This window comes from Bufo bufo, chromosome 3, assembly GCF_905171765.1.
Source record: "Bufo bufo chromosome 3, aBufBuf1.1, whole genome shotgun sequence".
Classification (NCBI taxonomy): Eukaryota; Metazoa; Chordata; class Amphibia; order Anura; family Bufonidae; genus Bufo; species Bufo bufo.
This window is the reverse complement of record NC_053391.1, coordinates 225,450,714-225,468,795: the sequence shown is the minus strand read 5'-3', so window position 1 is coordinate 225,468,795 and position 18,082 is coordinate 225,450,714. Positions and strand designations below refer to the sequence as shown.

General features: G+C 41.3%; 1 protein-coding gene across 12 annotated transcripts in view; it reads right to left on the bottom strand.

Annotated features, from left to right (window-relative positions):
• Positions 1 to 1,797: 1,797 nt before the first annotated feature.
• PLEKHA6 (pleckstrin homology domain containing A6) overlaps positions 1,798 to 18,082 on the bottom strand; it is a 128,993-nt gene continuing 112,708 nt past the window's right edge. For 9 of the 12 annotated variants that reach the window (XM_040424001.1, XM_040423993.1, XM_040423997.1 and 6 more), the window contains 8 exons: positions 13,283 to 13,412; positions 13,083 to 13,192; positions 11,219 to 11,401; positions 10,949 to 11,113; positions 10,382 to 10,515; positions 6,381 to 6,523; positions 4,019 to 4,177; positions 1,798 to 2,715 (listed from right to left, as the gene is read on the bottom strand). In XM_040424001.1, the coding sequence (XP_040279935.1) occupies positions 4,089 to 4,177; positions 6,381 to 6,523; positions 10,382 to 10,515; positions 10,949 to 11,113; positions 11,219 to 11,401; positions 13,083 to 13,192; positions 13,283 to 13,412 (954 nt within the window). In that variant the 3' untranslated portion in view covers positions 1,798 to 2,715; positions 4,019 to 4,088. Of the gene's footprint in view, positions 2,716 to 4,018; positions 4,178 to 6,380; positions 6,524 to 10,381; positions 10,516 to 10,572; positions 10,755 to 10,948; positions 11,114 to 11,218; positions 11,402 to 13,082; positions 13,193 to 13,282; positions 13,413 to 18,082 lie in introns of those variants that run through there. The other 3 variants (XM_040424003.1, XM_040424004.1, XM_040424005.1) reach the window with 3 other exon arrangements.

Sequence of the window (18,082 nt, the reverse complement as noted above, 5' to 3'; positions counted from 1 at the left end):
TGCGGATCTGCAAAATACGGATGACATCCATGTTGCATCCTTTTTTTGCAGAACCAATGTAACAAGTCAATGCCTATTATTGTCTGCAAAATGGACAAGAATCACATGACTATGTTCAATCTTTTTTGTGGGGCTGCAGAACGGACACAAGGATGTGGACAGCACACATGTTTTGTGCCCCATTGAAATAAAAAAATGCAGATCGAATGTAGCAGTGTACGGCTGCTATCACCAAGACACATGCTGTCCTTTGCCAGTATGTTAATTCCCTCTCCGTACACAGGGTTTAGAAGGCAGATGGAGACAATTATGCACCAGCTATGTTTTGTTCTGGAGAAGAACAGTTGATGATTGGGAATAAACATTCCTACGAACGCTCATTCGCCCGATCATTGCCCTGTGTAAACATGCTTGTTTGCCCAGTCTTCGCAGACATTAAAAATCGTAGTCTGTTGGCAGTACTTTACCCTATGTAAACAGGGGATACAGTGCCCACAAATGCAATGTATGCAATTGTATGGGGAAGATCGTGTTAATTTACTTGCCACTCAACGAATGCCAACTGACATGTTGTATTGCTGTAGAGCGCTCGGCTATCTACGGAACTCACATAGAAATGAATGGAGCAGCTGCGCACATGTGCAACTGGTCCTGCGGTCATTTCAGGGGAGCAGCAGGGGGTATGGGCCCCCGTTCTTGTGATCGGTGGGGGTCCCCGCAGTAGGACTCCTAACGGTCTGATAGTTATCCCCTATCCTGTGAATAGGGAAAAACTTTTACCTACCAGAATACCGCTTTAAGGGGACAAAAATCTGCTGTCTAAAAGGACGCTTAGGAGACCATCAATGTAAAATTTTGTTAAGACTGGAGTTTTTCTTATAGAAAACAAACTCTTACACATTTTGCATGTTCCTATGACTATCGTTTTTGAAGGCCACAGCTGAAATTTTCAATTCAAAATTGTTTTAATAGTATTTTCCTCTTTAGGCTACAACAAACCTTTGGGTATATGTATATACAAGGCATCTATGACAAAAACAGACTAAAACCTGCATATACAAGACTCATCTATATTTACAAAACTGTACCACACATTCAAGTTCCCTCTTCCACTATTCCATCAGGAACAGTTTTTCTCACTCACAGGAATAAACTATACAAACAGGGGTTGACCAGAGGCTTCCATTTGGTACCAGTCACAATGCATCAGTATTATGATAAGGTTCATATTGAAACGGTCCCATGTAATGGAGTTTTGGTATGAACACATCGATTGGAATTCTTAAGCTGGCCATACTCATTAGATGTATGGAGACCTCCTGACTCTCCCTCGAAAGCAGATTTCGAGAGAGATACGGATCGGGCAGTTGGATTTCAATTGCCTACTCCTTTTGTTCTCTGGGAGATATAAGCCACTGGCAGAGGAGTGCGGGCATGGCTTCTTCTGCCGTGAGCTAACCTGAGCAGTCATGTGTATGAGGAAATCAGGAGTCATAACTGTTGGGCAAATAAGAGTTCTGTCAGCAGGTATCTTATGTGTATGGCCAGTCTTACAATGATGGATGGACATATAAAAAGAGTACTGTACTATTCAATTCAGATATGCAACAAGTTTCCACCACCACATGAGAGCAATACCATAGGCGCCATCTCCTCACAGTCCATTTGCTTCACCTCTTTTAGGTTGATATCTTACACATTGTACAAATTCAGAAGCTATATTAAAAGATTAAGAGGATATTTTGCAAAAGCCTCTACATTTTTGTCTAGCGCAAGTGCTGTAGACATCTGTTTCACACATTTTTCAATGTTTTAATTTGTTACTTAAGCTAAATGTATTACACATCAGTTAGAAATAAAAAAAAAGACATAGCTAGAAATGGTCCACAGACTTTGTGAGGCATTTATTTTGGGATGCAATGTTACTGGAAAGAGCTCCTTCGATCCACTCAGTGTCTGATCTCTTGATCCCGAAATAGTACATGGCCCATAGGTCTTTAGCTTTCATAACCTATACGACCATTACATATCATAATTATATACATACAATAAATATTCTTTATCATAAAGTAAAATATATATAGCTATATATAGAGAACAATATGCTTTGTACACTATGCAAAATGGCTGTGGCAGGTTACTGGTTATCCTGGCACAATATATACATAGAATATAGCAGAAGGGCTATGGGAATGCTATTCAGATGTGGTTATTGCTTTACAAAGAAAACGCAGCTCAAGCTTGGAGAGATGCTGCAGGCGTTCATTGTTAAAAACGAGCATTAGATGAGCCATAAAGTCACTTGAATCATACAGGTCAGTCATCTGGTAGATGATTTTGGTGGCCTAGTTCCTTCATAAGTGACATCCTATGGAGCTGTTGTGACCGCCATGACAAAAGTGATAAATTCTTCTAGCAGAACGGCTTGGTGATTCTCATGTAGATTCTTAGATATGTCCTTGCATATATCAGCATATTCTGCAATAAGTAAATTATCTATATACCAAATGGTGACAAGATTGGTAAAGAACTGGGCATTGCTTTTCCATGAATGCTGCAATGCATCTCCCATTCCAGGCTCTTCTCTTCACTGATGGTGCGGGTTCCATTGAGTGTGGAGAACTGCGTTGAGATCTGGCATCAGGTGGGAGCAGCACAAGGAGAGCCTATATTACAACTAGGCTCTGTGTAACTTTGCAGCTGTGGCTGCCTGAGCTGTATGGAAACGATAAAGAAAAGAATTGGAGACGTAAGTACCAAATATCAAGTCACTGAACTGGTGAGATAGAGAAGAAAAGACAGATAGAGAGCTAAGTGAAAAGGGCCGCTAATGGGAGAGGATAAAATAGGGAAAGAAGGACGGAGAGAAGAAATTTACAGAGGAAAGCTACCATGGTATAGGGGAATGATCAGTCTCGAATTTCCGTAATTGCTTCAGATGCATCACATATTCATACAGTCTATTAATATTGTATGATGTTTTAGTTTATTAGATGGATTCCTGAAACTATTTTATGGGAGTTAGAAAAAATAATGAAACTAGTGGGGCTGATTTCTTAAAATGCTGAGGATTTCAGCTTTAAAAGGTGTCTAGAACTTGACAGCTGCCCTTTACTTGGTTTGTATTACTGTCTTTGGTATCATTATTATTACACACAGAACATGCCATCAATAAGTTAAAGGGGTTTTTCTATAAAGAACATTTATCAGCTATTCACAGGATAGGTGAACAATGTCTGATCAATGGGGGATCCGACCTGCACGATCCCAAGAACCTGGTCTCCAGGTCCCCTGTGTAAATCAAGTGATAGTGCACATACATGACCACCGCTCCTTTCACTGTCTATGGGACTGGTGAATATACACAGGGGAGTTAGGGACCACTGTTCTCCGGGGCTGGCGATCATATATTTATCATCTTGTCTATAGGTGATAAATGCTCTTTATGTGAAAACCCCCTTTAAAAAAGGTTATTTGTGATTTATCTCATGACTACCAAACCCTGGCAGCAAGTTATTAGTTTATTGGGTCCATAGTCACCTACAAATGGGGCTGTCTACGGCTGGATCTTTGGGGCCCATTATTGTGTCACAGCCTGGGCCCAACAGAAAGCCTGGTACTCTGGCGGGCTGGTTGGTAATGCCCAATATCAACTCTTTACTGCACTTATTTTGTCTCTTAAAATGTATACCACTTCTGTTCTATGCTTAATGACAGGAAGGCTATCACTTGCCACATGACTATTTACAAGAACGCCATCTAACTCACTGTTGGTGTTGGATAATTTCATCCTAAATATCTTATATTCATTTTATGAATGTCTTCTAAATAGTAGATCTTACATGAGTGCTATCCTCTAACATAAAAACGACCCAAAACATTATAAAACAGTCACACATACATTCTGAACCTATTTACTGTTCTCCAAAACTATAAACTGTATTCCGTTGCAAAAAATGTTTCAGCTATATTTTGTACAGCTATCATACGCATACATGAAGGGGAAGTAGCTTCTTACACTGTGGCTCAGACACACATGATGTTCGCCCCGTATTCCTCAGCGCTGTCACTGCTGTTGCTGCCGCTCCCTAGAGCCGTGCGCTCAGGAGAAGAGGGGAAGGTCTGAGGAGCTGGGGACGTGGGAGACGTAGGGGGGCTGCGGGGTGGCACCACATTGCTGGAAACAGAAAATGAGAATGAGATGATGCAGCAAGCATGAAGGGGTTAATGTGTGTAACAGTGTCTATGTTAGCCCTCTTTCACACGATAGCGTGACGGATGGCTACGGATGCGTTCAGTGAAACTCGCACAATTTGCAAGCAAGTTCAGTCATTTTTGTCTGCGATTGCATTCAGTTGTTCAGTTTTTTCCACGTGGGAGCAATGCGTTGATGATTTTTTCACGCAACGTGATAAAAAACGGAAGGCTTTACAAACATCTCTTAGCAACCATCAGTGAAAAACGTGAGTATTCCGCGCGGGTGCAATGCGTGATGCCGAAACGCATTGCGCCCACACTGAATCCTGACCCCTTCATTTTAATGGGTCTGTGTACATGAGCGTTGTTGTTCACACATCTCTTGTTGCGTTGCGTGAAAAGCGCAGCATGTTTCTATATTCTGCGTTTTTCACACAAAGCTTGCCCCATAGAAGTGAATGGGGCTGCTCGTGATGAAAATCACATCTCATCCACAAGCAAGAGACGTTGTTGGAAACCTTCAGTTTGTTTATCATGCGTGTGAAAAAAACGCATCAATGCACATTGCACTAGCGCAATAAAAAACTGAACAACTGAACGCAATTCGCAGGGAAAGCTGAATGAACTTGCTTGCGAAATCGCGCCATTTTCAACTGAACGCATCCGGACCTAATCCGTTATCGCTCGTCTGCTAAGGGGCCTTAGGGAAAAAAAAGGAGAAACGGGATTTGGCATCTTATGCTCTTTCCAAACAAAACCTACCAGAATAAGATGCGAAAAGTGCAGACGGTGAAGACACTTTAGTACGCTTCTCTAGAGTTACAGAGAGTTTGTGCAATATTTCTTAACTGAAAATCTCTCTCATCCCATGTTATATCTCGTTATAGGACGTGGTTATATAAAATAAAGGGACTGACTATCCTTTGTCCAAGTAGAAGCAGAATGTGATCCAACAAAACACCTGATTAGATGACACCTACCGGATAGTACTTCCTAGGAAAGACTTCAGTTACTGGTAATAATTATATTGTTTTATTAATCAGGTTTGTGAAGAAAGATTCCATAGCACTGGTCAGTGCATTAACTGTCTACATCAGTCCAGCCTCATCACCCTATAAATTTTATGTTTTTTTCCTATGAAAGTATGAAATCATTGGAACAGATAGCAAAATACTGTTGCAGATTGATGCTACTTTCCAAAGGGCAGTAGATAACGGCAGACTGTATATTGATGAAAGAGAACTATTTCAGCAATGTCATGAGTTGAGCACTCAAGTGTTTGAGCCATTCTATAGAGAAAAATTACAGCCCTAGTTACTGCAGCTGATACCAGAGGGCTTCCTCATCCCCTATGTTCCTGATAGTTAATGAGACCATGTCTATAACAAAAGGAAAGCTATTCTGAGGAAGACAAAATACTCAGAAACATCTCTAAGTCAGTCTACTGCAACAATGCCAGTGATATAGAAAAAAGCCCCTGGACTGTGTCACCATCTGAACCTCTCTTGTTCTCATTAAACTGGACACAAAGGGTTGGCTTATTAAATTCACATGCGGTACGGAGTAAGTCTGATGCAATAGAAAAATCTATCTTCAGACGTCAATGAATACTAGTCATGTCTATGATTTTTCAATATTTTATTGATCTCTTCCAATTTCAGGTTTTTAAGAGTACGAAACTTAGGAAAGAAGATTTTTCATCTGTGATAAATCTATTAAAGGGGTTGTCCGGGCTCAAAGCTGAACCTGGACATAACCCCTTCTTCCCCAACTCAGCCCCTCTGAGTTGAGCAATGAACCATTTCATGCTCCAATGTTCCCCCTTGCCCAGGACAAGGGCTGTTGGTTTACCTTTTTACACTGCTAGGCGGAGGCTTCCAGCTAGCAGCGCTAAAGACCGCCAATTAGCGCCAGTCACGGCACCAGGCTCACTGTTAGGTGGAAGCCTCCGCCTAGCATAACCCGATATGTCACCAGATCCTAAGAAAAAGCCTGGGGCTTCAACTCACAGGGGCTGAAAGGGGGGTTGTGTCCGGGTTAAGCTCTGACAACCCCTTTAAATATTTGTACTGCCATAAATGGCTTCATCTAAGCAATGTCCTTACAGCATGGTTGTAGTTAATGTGATCTGATGAAAGCTGTGCCAAGAGCTGGTGGTGGTGGAAAAGTACAGCATTTCTTACCAGACAGAAGACGACCACGACGAGAAGCTTCTGCAGCCAGAGTGCAGGATAACTCAATGCGCTTCTCCTGCTCCTGAAGCTGAGATTCAGGATCTGGAGGCAACTCCATCTCAGAGTCACTCAATGGAATAACATTCTGCAAACTTAAAAACAGACAGAGAAGACATAGCATGCATAAGTATGATGAGCTGAATCTTTAGCCATTACCAAACACCTTGTCTGCATTTAAGAACAATCTAAGGCTACTTTCACACCAGCGTTATTCTTTTTCAGTATTGAGTTCTGTCCTAGGGGCTCAATACCAGAAAAAAACTGATCAGTTTCATGCATTCTGAATGGAGAGCAATCCTTTCAGGATTCATCAGGATGCATCAGTTCAGTCCCTCTTTACAGTATTTGGCCAGAGAAAATACTCCAGCATGCTGCGGTATTTTCTCCGTCCAAAATTTCGGAACACTTGCTGGAATGCTGGATCCAGCATTAATTTCCATTGAAATGTATTAGTGCCGGATCCAGCATTAAAATTGCCGCATTGACGGACCCGGTCTTCAGGTCTGCACATGCGCAGACCTTTAAAAATGTGAAAATAATAAATACCAGATCCATTTTTCCAGATGACACCGGAGAGACAGATCCGGTATTTCAATGCATTTGTCAGACGAATCCGCATCCGGATCCATCTACAAATGATATCATTTGCATACGGATTTCCGGATCCGGCAGGCAGTTCCGGCGAAGGAACTGCCTGCCGGATTCTCACAATGCAAGTGTGAAAATACCCTAACTAGTAAGATCAGCTGAGATGAAGAATGAACACCTTCCCAATATTTTAAAATATACCTTTTAACAAATTCTCAGAAAAAACTGGCCTACGGCCGGACTAAGTCCCAAGGGTCAAGACGACACATACAATCGTATTATGTAATTGTCCTCAGTATCAAAGATACTCAGTATTTACTCACGGTTAGCTGAAATCACATTAGATGGGGTGATTTTCGGCTGAATGGAGGGACAGAGATGATGAATAGGGTCCAGAGATGAAGACGATGAAAGGTCCTTTGTAGATGGTATCAAAGAAAAATTGAGAATCACACCATCACTCCATCTAATGTGATTTCAGCTAACCGTGAGTAAATAACTGAGTATCTTTGATACTGAGGACAATTACATAATGAGATTGTATGTGTCGTCTTGACCCTTGGGACTTAGGCCGGTCGTAGGCCAGTTTTTTATGATAATTTATTAAAAGGTATATTTTAAAATATTGGGAAGGTGTTCATGTTTATAGTGCTTTATTCTTCCCTAGTGGGTATTTACTGCTATAGCGGTTTTTGTTTGAAGAATGGCATAGTGACTGCAACCAAGCTGCTATATCCTTGCTCTGCTGTCACAAGTTTGGTTGCTATAAATACACCTATGTCTAAAACCTGGGTCACAATCATTCTTTTTACCAGGGATGTCAGGCAGCACATTCTTAGCAACAAATATGTCTCAGATTACTCTGGTCTTCTGCCCAAAGCCAAGTTGCCTATGAAGTTAAGGTTAAACCGGGTGTAGAAGATTAGGTTGGAGTAAAACACGCCATTCTTTACCTCTTACCATTTTTTTTGTAAAAGTAAGGGTCGAAGGAGAACTTCTTTGTAATTTTATCGCAATTATCTTAGGCTTCATGCACACTGATGTGTCTGTATTTCTGTCTGCAAATAATGAATCTGCAAAACATAGGGCTATTCTCATCCATAATATGGACAGAAATAGGACATGTCCCATTGATCTGTAAAAAATATGGATGTTTGCATAGTCCCATAGAAATAAATGGGTCTGTATGCTATCTGCAAATAATGACAAAAATACGGTCATATGCATGAGGCTTTAACCAGGAAAATAATGTACATTGAGAGAGAGAAAACCCCCTCTTTATAATGCAGCCCACTGGGGGATCAGCTGATTGTCTCAGGCACCACTCACATACCTCCTGCAAATGACAGATTTTGCAGGGATAAGTCAGCCAGGGATTTCCCCTGAAGCAGATGTAGTAATGTAGGCCATTCAGACAGCTCAAGCCTGCCAGAATAAGGGCCTTTCTCACAGAGTGGTTCTCCATTCCGTCTTTTAGAGGGGACCCAACCTTCTCTTTGATGTCCACCTGCCCTAACAGGACAGAGGTTGTCTTCATGAGACAACTACTTAAATTTGCTGAAACTGGAACGCCCCTTGAAATGTGCTTTGGATTCCCCTAATGGAAGCAGATTCACAGCAAATATTGGAGCAAAATCTTAAAAGGGTTTTCTGGGTTCTAGATATTGACGACCTATCTTCAGTATAGAACATAAATATCAGATCAGTGGAGGTCCAGAACCCCCACCAATCTGTTTGCAGCAGCAACCTGGAGCTGGAAGCAGAAAAATCCATTGATTGTGTAGTGGCTGTACTGGGTTACTGCAGTACAGCTCCAATCCTTCCGAGAAAAGCTGATCAGTGTGGGTTCTAGGTGTTGGACCTCCACCAATCTAATATTAATGACCTATCCCGAAGAAACTCTCTAATATTTGCTGTGAATTCCAGAGCACATTTCAAGGGGTATTCCAGTTTCAGCAAATGAAAAAGGCTGTCTCATAAAGATAACACTTCTCTTATTAGGTCATATGGACATCAGAGAGAAGGGTACCCTGTTAGGCACCCCTCTAAAAGGCACTTTTTGAGAGTGGCTCCTATTCTTATGGACTTAATCCGTCCCTGTATTACACAAATGACCTTTAATCTTAATGGCCTCCATGTAATACTACAATACTACTGCCGCTGTATGAGAAATTGTACCTAGAGCAATCAGTTAATCACCCTCTGGGCTGCATTCGGAAAGGTGGTGTCTCTCATGAGACAAGCCCTTTAATTTTTATCTTTTGTATAATGAAAAGCTAAATAATTTTCCAATATTCATTCTCTATCAATTCCTCACGGTTTTTAACCTCTTGGCGTCATAGTTGGACGGCAGAAGTCGAGGCTTTAAACATAACTGGCAGGTGACTGTTGTATTATACAGCAGACACCTGCCGGTAGGGTCTGTGATCAGAGACAGAGATGCTGTAGTCAATAGTGACCCTTTCTCCTTCAATAAGACCCCCACACCCTACAGTGAAATTGAGAGTTCCGATCAGCTCACAAAAACAAAATATAAAAAATTAAAATCAACATCTCTTTCCCGTTTTTTTACATAGTCAGTTTGGGTATTTACACGGCAGTTTGGGTATTGCAAACACAGCCACGTGGGACGCCATGGTTGGCGCAACACCCAACTGCCTACGGAATGAACTTTGTTTTATATCAACAAACTTTGAACTTTGCACTATATCAATAGACCCTGCATTTTCCAAGAACCTATTGTTTGTGGGGATCAGTATACTAAACCACTGCCTATAAATACATTATATATGCAGTTGGTAAAATTAAAAGATACATAGTTTGCCACAAGGACACAATTACCCTTGTGAAAATTAAGAGGAGGATACACCCATAAGGACGGCAAACAGTTGATATCATCTACCAAAAAACACTGATGCTTTCTGTTTATTCATTTATTTTTCATTTCAGGAAGAGACAAAATTACTTACGGTATATTAGATTTCATAAGCAAGACGATATAATAACAAGGACGGCGACAAGCTGCTATTAATCATTAGACTTTTAATGTACCGGTACCTTTCTCCAGGCCTTCTAGGAAGATATTATGATATCTCTATTTGACTAGCATTCGATATAAAAAGGAGACACCATTTAATTTTTAATTCTTAGTTTTACTCTTAATCAATAAATTTTTTATTATATCCAGTGCGTTCCATATATTGCATGTTTTTTTACTAATAAAATACTTAGTATTTACATATCTCTCTGCGTGCGAATAGATGTGGAGTGCCTATCTATACAATACAAATAACAATTTATTACCAGTCCATACTTAGTCTACTACATATAAAAGGTATGAGATTTAACTAAATATGTCCAACCTTGATTTGGCGATAAGTGTTTTTATCCGTTCCACCTTCCTCTGCTTCTCCTGCATCTCCTCTGGGCTCAGAGGGCTGTCAGGTTCCATATCAATGTAACGCTCTGGAATGAGCACCTTGTCTGGGGTGGAGAGCTGAGACATAGAGACGGACATACAAAGTGTGATACATACAGTGCAAATGATACAGCCTGCACACAATGTACAAGGTGTCAGAGATGTTAGTAATGGCGTGCATTGTGACCATAGTGACTTGTATACAACATATGTGGAACACAAGTATGGGAATGTTCATGTTACACACATCTGTATATGGTAAAGTGGGAAAATCTGATATAAAATTTGGGGAGTGGCACCTTGTCTGGTGTGCTGATCTGAAACACAGAGGGGAACAGTTATGTTGGTAAAACAGGAAAAGGTTAACCGGAAAATAGATAAAATTTGTGCGACAGGAAGAATAATGTAAGTAAATGATTGAGGTAGGTAGGAGAAGGGGTAGGAATTATACAGGCGAGTTAGAAAAAGGTGACTGAAAGTTATATGTAAGGTATTTTATTAAGATGATTACCTCTCTGTTGATATCCATATCAAAGCCCTGAGGATCCAGCTCCATTTTGCGCAGACGGGCAATTTCTTCTCGTGGAGATTCATATACCCTTTGGGTCTCTTGGGATCGGATAGCAGCTTCGAGGTCTGAAATGTCTACCTCATGAATGCTACGATGTCTCCGCACCTGTCACCAAGGAGTAAAGTGATCAGCGTCCATAGGCAGCCTACAGGGCATATGGATGAATTTGCTTGGTATAGGTAGAAATATGGAAAGTAAAGCTTGACTCACCACTCGGTATGAGCCTGCTGGTTTTGCAGTGCTGGGTTCTGTCGGCTGACCAGAAGGGAGCTGAAGACTCCGTCTCTTCTCTTTCATTGAGCCACTTTGATGACGCTTCATTCGATCAATCTGTTCCTCCACACTCATTTTAGACTTTACTTCACTGGGAAACAGTGCACTCTTTGGACGCTCCTATTAAGAACATTAATATGTTGTTTTTATCTTCTATTTACTGGTTACGGTTCACCAATGTGTTTGTTAGATGATTATATGACTATGATTATTAATATAGCCTTTGTTGAAATTCTGCACCATTTTCTACATTTTTTAAGGTATGCCCTCTTGTTTACAAAGTCTTTTCAGTTGGCCATAAAATGGCTGCTGATAGAGGGTCATGTGACCAGGCAAATCACCTCCATGTGATGTCTCCTCCATTCAAACACACTGTACCTGCACTAAACTCCCAACAGAACAAGTATAGATGACAGGTGCAGTGTATTTGAATGGAGAAGACATTGCATGGAGGTGATTTGATTAGTCACATGACCCTCCATCGGCAGCCATTTTTTGGACAGGATCTCTGTGTGGACAACAGAAAAGAATGTGTAGACAAGGGGCATACCTGATGAAATCTAGAAAATGGTGCAGAATTTCAACAAGAACTATATTAGTAAGAGCCATATAATCATCCCACAAACATTATTGGTCAACAGTAACCAAAAAGTGGCCAAACCCTTTAACATGAATATGTTAAAAAATAACTGTCACATTTAGACCCTAATTTCAATTTTCATATATGTAGTTACTAATAACATGATATTCCAGAATCAGTTACTATTAGACTGACTTACCCCATATTTAATAAGATTCAGCCCTTAGCAACCAGTCTGCATAAAACTGCAATTTCACTATTCAGTTAAGATGGCCGCCACTGCCCTCAGCCTGAGGCTAATCCCGCCTGTCCTCACTAGCCAGTAACAATAGCCCCCCAAAAGTGTCAGTAACCAGAGCCCTCCCCCTAAAGGGTTAATCTCCTGCAGCACAAAGGGGTCCTCTTACCACATGTTGCTTTCATTTATACACTGAGCAGATGGCAGATCTCCCTTCCCTGTCGTGCGCTGGTTCAACTCTGCCTTCTCCAGCTCTGCTGAGTGAGGGAGCGTCTGCCAAGCGCAGGGTCAGGGAGAGGTGCATACAGCCCAGGCACTGTTATCAGCTGCTGGGGAGGACCTGGCTTTAATCATTTACTTACAGTCCCTGGCTGTCAGTAATGTGACCCTGCACGCTCCGTCCTTCAACACAGACGGACCATGCGTACCAACCCTATTTTAAGCACAGGTAAAAGTAGGCAGCTCAGGGAACAAAAATGTGGAATTAAGGGGTAATTGAATACACAGTGAAAAGTTGAAATAGGGCCACCAAGGTGATATTAATCACCACAATCCAATACTCCAAAAAAAAATTATACGACAGTTATACTTTAATTATCAAGTTCAACCCATTAAGTTCAAATCCAGCCTACACAAATCTGGCCAGCAAATACAGGGGTGGATCTGTCAGGTGTAACCCAGGCCTTATAAACCGATTGTGGATTTACATGTATTTCCACAACTGCTATAAAACATCAGCAGAAACGGCATTTATGAATTTTACCATCGTAGTCCAATGGTGAAACTCTGTCATACTATTACCACCGCACGTAAGAACAGCTTGAAAGTTGTCCTGTCTTCTCCTCTCAACTTCCCTAGTCATTGCACACACTAAAACCCAGCAGAACGCACAAGCTTCCCAAGTAGTCACAGAACCCCCCCAGTAACACAGTAGGAAACCAATAGTTTAAATCCAAAAGAAAAGTCAAGTAATATGCTCTTACCCGTGAGATTTGTCCATTTGACGTGTGGCTACCCCCTCGTCTCACCACGGCTGGTTTTGTCACTGGTCCTTCTTCATTTGGTGACTTAGTTCGTGGAGGGACAATTCCAACTTAAAAGACGTATTAGAGGATAATACGTAAAAATAAATCTCACCAAATCCCAGTATAATAACTTTTCATTATAACTATATGTTTATTACCTTTATTGATAGCCTGCTGCTTCTCATTCTCTGGGTCTGGCTTTGTCTGCGTGGAAGGGACTCCTTCATTGGGGAGAGATGTTGAGAGATGAGGTGACTCTCTCTTATATGACTCTAAACTTGACTTCAACTGCAAAATGAAATTGATCATTAAGCAGAACAGCTCGTGAAAAGTAAGTTACCAACACGCCAAGAGAATACTTTAAAAATACAAATAAAGATTAAGTGTTTTGTGGAGAAACCAATAGGCCTCACATTTTTCATATTTTCTCTTAATAAGACTCATTCACACAACCATATGGTCCACAATGCACGGGCACTGGCCGTGTGCACTCTATGGTGCGGATGTGGAGCCACTGACTTGAAATTTAAACTTACATTTATTTTTTTTACTTTTAGTAGTTTTAGAAAAATTTCTAAAAGTCTCTGCATTATTATATTACCATTATGATTTTGTAGATCCGTTTACAGAGCTGTATAGGGACTCTTTATGTTGGGTGATCTGTTGTTTTTATTAATACTATTTCAAGTAGTTATGACTTTTTAATATTTTTTTTCATCCAATTTTATTTTAAGGAAATCAAAAACCATTGATTCAGCTATTTTGATTCATATTTCTGTTCACCATACTGGATAAATACTTTTATAACTTAATGGTTTGACCATTTGTGGACACAGCGTTGAAAATTATGTTTATTTATTTTGTTCATTCATTTTTATTTGTAATGAGGAAGGGGGGGTTATTTTTAAAAACTTTTTTTTTACTTTATTTTTATCCTCCCAAGGATAATTGAACATGCGAACATTGGATTGCTTATACCAAAAACTGCAATAAAATAGTACTGTAGTCTATGGTTAATGTTCCGATTTAGCACTGGCCACAGTTCCGAGTTGCTATAGTAAACAAGCGGCTCCTGTGATCTCATTGCAGATAGCAGGGCCGGGCCCTTGGTCGCCAGAGGGAGCCCCTTCACTCTAAATGACCTATCAGTTTTGGTTGCAATTGATCATGGCATCTCAGAGGTTTAAAGGGTTTTCTGAGATTTTAATGCTGATGACCTATCTTCTGGATATCAAAAATGAAGAGAGGTATCGGTAGCATCTCCAGTGAATCCTTTATTGGACGGACTTTACAGAAAGTGTGCTGCTTAATTTTATGGCACACTTTCTGTAAAGTCCGTCCAATAAAGAATTCACTGGAGATGCTGCCGCTACCTCTCTTCATTTGCTATACGGTCGACTGCTGAGGATCTGCGGTTGTGGCTCGGCTGTTGTATTACGGGGGTGGCCATTTACGTTCGTGGGTGCTGCTCTACAAACACTTGTTTACTATATTATGGATAGGTGATCAGTATCTAATCGGTGGGGGTCTGACACCTGATACACCTGCAAATCAGGTGTTTGAGAAGGCACCAGTGCTCCTGTGAGCACAGTGGCCTTCTCCGTGCACACCAAACACAGCAACGTACATTGTATAGCGGCTGTGCTTGGTATCGCAGCTCAGCCTCATTCACTTCTATGGGGCTGAGCTGCTCATAGGCAACGTGACTGATGAATGTGTCATCACTGGGCTAGGGAAAGCTGTGAGAAGGCCACAGCACTACTGCGAGAGCCACTGCCTGCTTGAACAGCTGATTAGTGGGGGTCCCGGGTGGCGGATCCCCACCGATCAGGTGCTGATGACCTATCCCGAGTATAGGTCATTAGTATTTAAGTCTCGAAAAACCTCTTTAAGTGTCCATGATTGGAGTTGTCTGACCATAGACACTACTGCCGGTTGTCTGCTTTGTAAAACAATCGTTACCCACTGGCTATAGCACTGGCTCAGCTCCTGGGCTGACGCCATATTTAAACCGATGATATTCAACATACATGCATGGGGGATGTTGGGAAGCTAGTAACGTTTACATAATGAGGTGGATAAATATCAATAAAAATTAACTGATAATACTGTTCAAACAGTACCCCTTGGAAAGATAAAAATGTGATTCTATGCAGAAAACTGCTCTAACTAAAATTGCTGAATCCCTTCTTTCCACATGAACCCTGCCCTGAAAAGCCTCTGTGGCTTTTTTTTAGGAACATCTCAACATAAAGAGTTCAACAGTATTAGGCCTCATGCTCACGACCGTTCCGTTTTTTGCGGTCCGCAAACCACGGATCCGCAAAAAACGGAAGCCGTTCGTGTGCCTTCCGCAATTTGCGTAACGGAACGGGCGTCCATCAATATAAATGCCTATTCTTGTCCGCAAAGCGCGGACAAGAATAGGACATGTTATATTTTTTTAGCAGGGCTGTCCGCATCTTTTGTGGCCCCATTGAAGTGAATGGGTCCACATGCGGACCCAAACAACGGCCATGTGCATGAGGCCTTAAAGTGATATCATGATTTACCAGTTGGACTCTCACATCTGTTCTATGTGGATTCTAATGGTGTTCTTGTAGGTTACTGGTTATACGGCACCAGAGGCATCTCACTCAGCCAACCAGTCCCCTGCTCTATAATAACAGGGAGCAAGAACTGCGAAACTTGACTAGTCCTCTTTCAAAGCTTTTTAAAGGGCACCTGTCATGCATTTTATGCTGCCCTGAATGAGCTGCCAGCATTATACAGTAAAGTCTCAGAAACCACTTCACAATAGCAGATAAGGGACAGATTGCTGAAATAATTGAGGGAAGCAAAATGTGGATGAGAGGGGAGAACCTCACATGCTACTAGAAAGAGTCACTCACCACTAAATAGTCACCCATGTGGAGTTTGCCATCATTAGTGGCTATAATAGGTTTTGAATCACATAACTACGATAGCTAAAAAAAATTATTTATAAAACGCCCACCTTGTTTTCTGGAAAGAAGAAAACTAAAATCTGTATTCTAAATCATGACACTGGCAAACTTGCACGTATAATTGAGGGATTTTGACAGATTGGACACTGTGCACAAAACTCAAAGGGGCTGTATATATTTTAAATGGATAAAACTCTTACGTCATTAAGACAAAAAGGCTATTTTGCAATATAAACCCACATTAATTTATGGATGTTTCATTGTAATGATTACGCCCAGGGATACATGTACAGTATTTGTGTTTCTCTTAATAAAAGGATGGATATCATATAGATCATTCCTCCCGTAGAGAGGTGAGATATTAGAGTGGGCTTGGCCATCACCTCTTACATGATAGCCATTCATTTCAATGGCCAGTCACAACTGCCTCTCCAATATCAGCTGTTGACTGTGGGTTTCAGATATCAGACCTGTCACTGTAAGGCTACCTGCACACATTGAGGATTACATACGTTTTTTCCGTGCAGATTCTCATGCAGAAAAAATGCAGTGTAATTCAGTGGCAGCAAAGTGAAAGAGATTTGACAAATCTCATGTGCACTTGGCTTTTTTCTTCTGTGCAGAAATTGACCTGGCGTGCTGTGGTATGGTGGTTTTACCATAGACTTCAAAAAGTCCCTCCTAAATGTGGGTCTGCTGAACTGTAGTCATATAATGCCGTGACTACACTTCAGTAGACTCATGGTTAGGAAGGAATTCACAACATCATAAATCATTATGGTGCTGCAAATCCACTTCAGATGAGCAGTGTCCGTAATGGGAAATAGAGCTCCCACATGGAGCCAACATCCTAGTCTAAAACTGGCCTAAAGGTCCTATTACACGGACCGATAATCAGGCCAATTATTGGGAATGACCGTTTGTAAAAACAATCATTCCTGATAACTGCCCTGTTCAAGGATGCCAGTGATCACAAGCAAACGCTCGCTCAACGGGTGATCTTGTCATTCAGCCAGCGCCTAAAATCATCATCATCTCTGTGCAGCAGATCGTGGTATGTAAACAGCCATCTGCTGTCCAGGAACAATGACTATCTATGGGGACAACCAATACCTGTGGCGATCTCTTGTCCCCATACAGCAGATGTAAATGCAGCCTACGTCTCTGCTGACAATCAGGTATTTATCTGGAACATTTGGGTAGTTACCAGAAACATCAGTCCATGTCATGCCAACTTTATTGTTGGAGACAATCCTTTTGCAAAATATGTAGGCTTACCAAACTTGAGAAAGCTCAGTGCATGGTACTCTACTGTATGTTATTATTCAATGTATATGCTAGAGGAAAATTAACAAATTAGGTTCCCAAAGTAAAGTTATATTAGGAAATACATTTAGCAATGAAAATCTACCAGAATTCTGGCAGACATGCTGTGTGCCATATCTATTCATCTTAGACACGTTCTGTGCCTCTCTCGGCAAGCTGGCGTGACTTAATGGGAAATGGGTGTAGGATAGGTCATCAATATGAAAAAAAAAGCAGACTACCCCTTTAACCACTTAACAGTTTTGCCGGAGTCCAGCTCCTGCAGTGGGAAGAGTAGCTAACTGGAGGGGAGGGCTGCTGCTTTAGATGGTGATATCTCCTGAATGGTAACAGCTAGAAACATGCAACTGGTCTTGTTTGAAAGCTGACAGTCCAGGCTTTCATACAAGACCAAATGACAGCTAAAGTCCAAGCAACAGAGGAGAAATCAGTGTTAGAAATCGAGTTGGGAATAATCGCGGGTAAAACCTGTTTTTACTTTCAGCTGCATTAACAGCATCCCCATTTCTATCAGTGATATCTTCCCCTGTACTAAACATATTGCTGTCATTCTGGTATTGTCTGAAAGCTTGGAAGGCCAGCTTTCAAGAACAGCTGCATGTTTCTAGCTGCTACCATTCATTAGATAGCAGCATCTAAAACAGCCCTCCCCTCCAGTCAGCTACTTTTCCCACTGCTGGAGCTGGA